The sequence below is a fragment of the Limanda limanda genome, chromosome 2 (assembly GCF_963576545.1).
Source record: "Limanda limanda chromosome 2, fLimLim1.1, whole genome shotgun sequence".
In the NCBI taxonomy this organism is placed as follows: domain Eukaryota; kingdom Metazoa; phylum Chordata; class Actinopteri; order Pleuronectiformes; family Pleuronectidae; genus Limanda; species Limanda limanda.
This window is the reverse complement of record NC_083637.1, coordinates 12559484-12565486: the sequence shown is the minus strand read 5'-3', so window position 1 is coordinate 12565486 and position 6003 is coordinate 12559484. Positions and strand designations below refer to the sequence as shown.

The 6003-nt window shown below is 37.1% G+C and overlaps 1 protein-coding gene across 1 annotated transcript; it reads right to left on the bottom strand.

Moving 5' to 3' along the window:
* Positions 1-100: 100 nt before the first annotated feature.
* Positions 101-5250, bottom strand: ppa2 (inorganic pyrophosphatase 2). The gene is made up of 12 exons (XM_061086885.1): positions 5002-5250; positions 3667-3731; positions 3504-3548; positions 3361-3414; positions 2516-2635; positions 2220-2306; positions 1953-2079; positions 1240-1367; positions 988-1073; positions 833-902; positions 688-727; positions 101-595 (listed from the first exon to the last, which is right to left on the bottom strand). The coding sequence occupies exons 1-12, from the start codon at positions 5195-5197 to the stop codon at positions 573-575; spliced, it is 1041 nt and encodes a 346-aa protein (XP_060942868.1). The 5' UTR covers positions 5198-5250; the 3' UTR covers positions 101-572.
* Between the last annotated feature and the right edge of the window lie 753 nt (positions 5251-6003).

Here is a 6003-nt window from a genome sequence, read left to right as displayed (position 1 = left end):
ATTTATTTAAAGCAATCTGATTTGTTACTCCAAGTTAATACTACTAACTAGCATGTTGAAGATTTTAAATGTATAATTATTTCTAAAACTTGAAGAGATCTTATCGCGTTCACATCGTATTTTTTATTATTTATTCAAACAAGAAGAAACTGTGGTTGCAGGTACAATTATGACTTCAGAACAGATTTGGAGCATGTTAACTCGACGTTCAGTCCAATAGAAGTCAAGGCTGGACCGGTACATTTGCCACAAAAGTACTGCAATACATATAAAAAATAACTTACAATAAAAGGAGAATATTTTGTGATCAACTCATAGACTTCTAATTAAAAAAAAAAAATTGATGTTCTTAATTCTACTCAAAAGATCTTCACTTGCTTGTGCGGTCAGTGCATTAGTATAATCTTTTTTCATTTAAATTTTCTTTTTAACTAATGATTGGATGGCAAATGCAGGTGGCACTTTACACAGCTGAAGAAGAGTTCTTACCAAAAATAAATCCAGCTGCATATAGATAAATCTTCATTGGATGTTAGGAACTTTGGTCAGTTTCCTTATTGTCTTCAGGGTTTTCATACGAAATGCCACTTATCCACTGTCAAAAGAAAAAGTCAAAAGTATGAGCATTAAAAGATAAAATGCCTCAAATAAACCAAATTTAGTTTGATTCACTCATTGTTAACTTACCCTCTGCAGACACAGGATGTGGGCTTCCAAATGCTGGGGCCTGAGGAGTCACAAAATATAAACGAAAATTACCAAACCCGACATTTGTAATGTTTTACAAGCTATTATTTTCCTTATTATCATTTACACAATTAGAATTTCTCACCGACTGGACGACATCTCTGGCCTCATCAGCACTGCATTTCAAAGGACTCTCACAGCAAGAGATATTTTTGCTGAACAAATAGGGATTGTCCAAAATAAAAAGTCAGTTCTGTTCATGCCAATCACAGAGTCAATTCTATGACTCCACCACCTTACCATTCAATCCCTTCAATATTTGCCTGCTTCTGCACTAGTGCCCTCCAGTGCTCATGGGTGGACTTGATAATCTCAACTGCAAAGTCCTAACAAAAGAACGAAGATCAAAGAAGATACCATTGAGATGTCTTCTAGAACAGTCCGTTTCAGTCAAATTAGTTTAAACCATTTAAACCACAGAGGACCACGACTCCTCGTATATCAACTGTCAAGGTTCATTACTGTTAAGCTGTATTGCAAAGGTCTCAGTACCTTGTCTTTGAATTGTCCATTGAATCCAAATTGGTTCTCAGGCTTTCCATCGGGCACCTTGTATTTCCTGAACCAGTCCACGGTTGCCTCTAAATGACCAGGTCGGCTCTTGCGGACATCCTCTATGCCTTAAAGGACAGTAACACGTTATACAGATAATAGAGGAACCCAGGATTTACAGATTGGTTGTTATGAATTAGACATAAATCTGCGTGCCACTTACACTCCGTAGTAGAGTTTCATCTTAACAAAAGATAACATTATGACTATAAATATCCTCCTGATGTTAATAGTGGGTACATATGCCCAAGCAAGTAATACATTTAAAAATGGCTTTACATTTTTTTACACTTTTTCATTAAAACTACACAAGGACAAGGTTGGTTGCAGCTGAAGTAAACAAAACGGTGTTGAGAATAAACATTTCACATTCTAGGTTTGTCTGAAGTTACTGAGCTTTGCATGTACATTACAATAATACCATATTCAAAGTATGAGGTTGAGACTGGGTGGGCAGCTAATTCCATAAAGCTCTGCATAATTCCATTTAAACTTGTATCTTATTATGAAACATTTACCTTTCTACTATGTCAACTTGTTTTGCTAATTCCAAATACAATTTTAATTTAAAGGTTTCCTGGACTGAATTTATTCCCGGTAAAGTGTGGATCAGTACGGGACGTTCTGGATGTTGAATATATGATCACACCCACTATTTAGATTTTTGGCATCCGGGTCCTGAGCATTGATAGCAATGACCTTCCAGTCCATTTCTCCTTCGTCAATCATGGCTAAGATGCCAAGCACTTTCACTTGGATCACCTGACCTGGAAAACACACCTGAATGGGCCAACACAATACAAATAGTTAGTCTATTGTCAATCAGTCACACAATGCAAAAAAAGGTATGTGTAATGAAGCAAGCAAAAAATATGCTAATAAAATTCTAGGATTCATTTTACAAACTGCTGCAGTCTTACCTGGGTCCCAATTTCACAAACGTCAATGGGATCATTATCACCACAACATGACGTTTCTGCATCTGTGTGGTTTGGATCCTCCCATGTCTTTTTCAGGGGAACGGTTCAGAAACATGAAAGAAGTTATTTTTTTCTAAAAACTCACTCGTTATATAAATCAATAAAAATATCAGTCTAATGCACCTATAAGCTTAAATTAAACTCTTCATTGCGTTTAAATTGCTGTATTGTTATTAGATATACACTAAATTCTTAATAAACTATGTTCTAATGTAAATGTGAGCCATTTTCCTCACCTGTGGGAGAGCTCCGTAGTTCCAGATATAACCTTTATGTGGAAATATGTTGGCAACATATCGGAGCTTGCCTTTCTTTAAATCTTGTTTGATTGGATTCAGTGGTTCCTTTGTGGCAATCTGAAAAAGTGAAGCGAATATGAGCAATGGTAAATATATTTGTGTGTTTGTATGACCACAAATGTATTTGTGGTCATACAAACATGACTTAAAGCAACATCATGCATTTTTATTTTAAAATAGAAGCTTAGGATTTAGTTTGATGCTACACTGACTGGGAAATAACATTTCTCTGAGATATTCAGCAAGGAAACTTTTAAAATGTTGAATTCTTAACAGAGTTCGGCTCTTCAGGTTCAGAAAGCCGTGAATCATGAGGAATATCCACCATTCAGTTGTGTTTCCGTTCGGTGACCACACAGTCAGAACTCTGCTCAATTGTTAGGCTTTGTTTTTCCTCTTCATGAAAACCACTTGCTCGATTGGACACGCAGCCCAACAGAATATTCGCTGCAGAGGGCGCTGTTGCTCATTAAAGTTACTTTGTGTAGCTTTAATTTCAACAATCAACTTATTAGCTTCTAAAATTAAATTAAATAGCTTCAAACTACAGCCATGCTAGCTAATTGATAAAACAATTAAAAATACACTATGGAAAAGTGTGTAATGAAACAGGAGTGAATGAAGTTAACATATTAGTCTGTGTAAACCAGCTGTGTTAATACTTAAACATTTCCTTTACTAAAGAAGAAACAGTCGTAGTCGTATCAAAAGTGAGATACTAGCTAAAGCCTGTATATAGATTTATATAGATATACAAATATACTATATAAATCTATACTTACCTCCATTTTAGCATTTGACCATCGAGGAACCTCTACAACCATGTTATAGAGCACCTGAGAGTAAAGAAGACATCTTTTATTTAATCCGAGTTTATACTGTGGTGAAAGTAAAAATTATATACAATTGATTAATTTGACAATACCTCTTTCTCATTACGCTTGGGTTTTTTAGCTGGTACATCATTGTCCTGTTAAAAAAGAATAAGCTGCTAGTTTGACTGTTGTGGTGTGAATAAATATCAAACAGCTGTCGTCACATTTTCTGCATCACATTTATCAAACAGAAACTGAAATCAGAAGACTTACCTGTTCCAGCTCAGCTATAAGTGGAATGTCATGGAACGGCGAAACATATTTCCCTTCAGAGGTTTCTAAGGAAAATAAAGTAAAAATAGAAATGCACGTGGCATAACAAAATTCTGGAAAAACGTGTGCAGGTGAAATTACAGAAAAATGGCTTATTCTCAGTCAAATTCAGGGCGGGAACCTCAAATGTTCTTAGCAACAGAATTAAGTTTCAAATCGTATCAACATAGGAAATCTGATGAACTGACATTTCACCACTTCATGAGTTGATTCTCCAACGTGAGCTAGGATTGACTCCGGCCCTTGCGACCCTAAAAGGACGAACTGTAAAGTTGTCCACATTGCTAATGTTTTCTCAGACATTATCACAAAACCATTTTTTCACATAAACAAATTATGTTGGGTAAACCTGAGGCTGTAGGGCCCCCTGGGGGTCGGGAGCATGTGGGCAGTCGGCTGTTTGTAATCCAGCCTTGATCATTATCACTATTACCAGAGCAAAATAATAATGAAATGATCGATGGAATCTTCAGGTTTGATTATAGAAAAAAAAGGAGGAGTAATTAACCTCTGCATCACAATTCAATTAAGTTTAACTTTATCTGATGTGTGGGACTGAATTGTACTAATGCTTTAGGGAAATTGTTTGTTTTTCCACTGTGCTTGTGTTTGTACTCATCTTTCAATGGTTGTCCGGACAAATTTTGGCTTGAACCATCATTGTGAGGACATTTGGATTGTTGTCATACCATCAAAGTGCATTTTGAGGGTTAAAACGAGGTTAAAGAGTTTACGTTATAATAAAGTATAGTTTGGGATAGTAAGGCTTGGGGCAAGGAAATGACGAAGTGTGTGCGTGTGTTTGTATACGACTTTCTATGAATTTGACGACACATTTTGATACAAAACCATCATTGAGGTCATATTGACTGGTTATCATAGCATCAAATTGCTTTTGGGGATTAAGACGAGGTTAAATAGTATACGTTTTTAAGTGACAATAAAGGCAAAGGGCTAGGAACTGTGTAAATAACGTGTATAGTATGTGTGTGTGTGTGTGTGTGTGTGTGTGTATGTGTAAGCAGGTGAAAAACAAACCCTCTCCTTCCTATCTGCTTATGAAAGAGTTAAACATGTGGACAGTCTGACAGTAGCAGTGCTTTAGCTCTAATGCTAACACTCAGCATTGTAACAGTGCTGTGTGCTAACACTTAACAACCTCCAGGTCAAAGGTCAGACGAGGTTACCTGCCCGGTGACCGGAGACCGGAGCACGGCGCCGTTAAACCCGTAGACACATGAGGCTCCTCTCCGTACTCACGGTGATTTAACTTACTAAAATAGATCCGGTAGTCCTGAGAGTGAGGTCTCCCTCTCTCCTCCGCCAGGTAGTGCATGGTCATTCTCAGGGGATGAAGATGAGGAAGAGGAAGAGCTGCTGCTTGTGCGACGAGTTTGTTTCTGGAGACAGAAAACGAGCCGCTGACTTTCAGCAGGAAGCCGAGGCAGGAGCGCAGCGGCGGAGGAGTCATTATACAGACACACACTTCTTCTTCTTCCTCCTCCGGTTCCTGCTTCCCGTCGTCATCCGCCACCGAGGAGCCGGAACCTCCGCTCTGTGGGTTTCACAATAAAAGCATGTGAAGCTGAAAATATGATATAAAAAAGATAATAAAAATGTTTCTGTGACTGAGAAATATGTTTAATTTTAACAACTGGTCAAGATTCTTAAAAAACATCAGTGTGATAAAATCCATTACGTAGGAGAAGTTTTATGTGAACATTTATTTATATGGCATATTCAAAGGTTTAGTTAGGAGTCAAGCCAAGTGCTTTTCAATCAGTGTAGATGAAAAGATCGAATAGTGCGGCGATAAAATTTAAATCAACGATAGACAAATCTAAGTTGTCTGAGAAACAGATAAAGGTTCAGGCTGCAAATGTCACAGGCATTGAGGGCATTAAGGTAATTTTATAGTTATTCAATCAATTTAGGTCAAAATGGAATTCTAATAGTGTAGCTCAGTTAAAGCAAGTTTAATAAAAAGTCTACTCTCTGTTGCATGCATTGGAATAGGCCAATTTATTGTTAACAAATATGAATATGTCGCAAAGTAAGAAATCTCCTGGTGTAGATAAAATGACAAGGGTTCTTGTAGCACGATCCTGAATGTACGATGTAAATTATGCTGCAGCAAGTTTAGCATTTGTTCATACGGGGAGGGGAGAGGCGTGGTCTCTCATACATAAGTGGCACAATTTATACCTTTGCTTATCATATATGTATTCATACATATTTATCCCGCTTCTGGGTTTTAAAACAGTATATTTTGCTATG

Excerpts from the sequence above, each read along its gene's own strand:
- ppa2 (XM_061086885.1), bottom strand. The coding sequence starts at position 5,197 with ATGACTCCTCCGCCGCTGCGCTCCTGCCTCGGCTTCCTGCTGAAAGTC. Across the intron at positions 3,415-3,503 it reads CCAAGCGTAATGAGAAAGAG|GTGCTCTATAACATGGTTGT; the intron begins GTATTGTCAAAT and ends CTTTACTCTCAG. Across the intron at positions 1,368-1,952 it reads GGATGCCAAAAATCTAAATA|GCATAGAGGATGTCCGCAAG; the intron begins GTGGGTGTGATC and ends CTGTCCTTTAAG.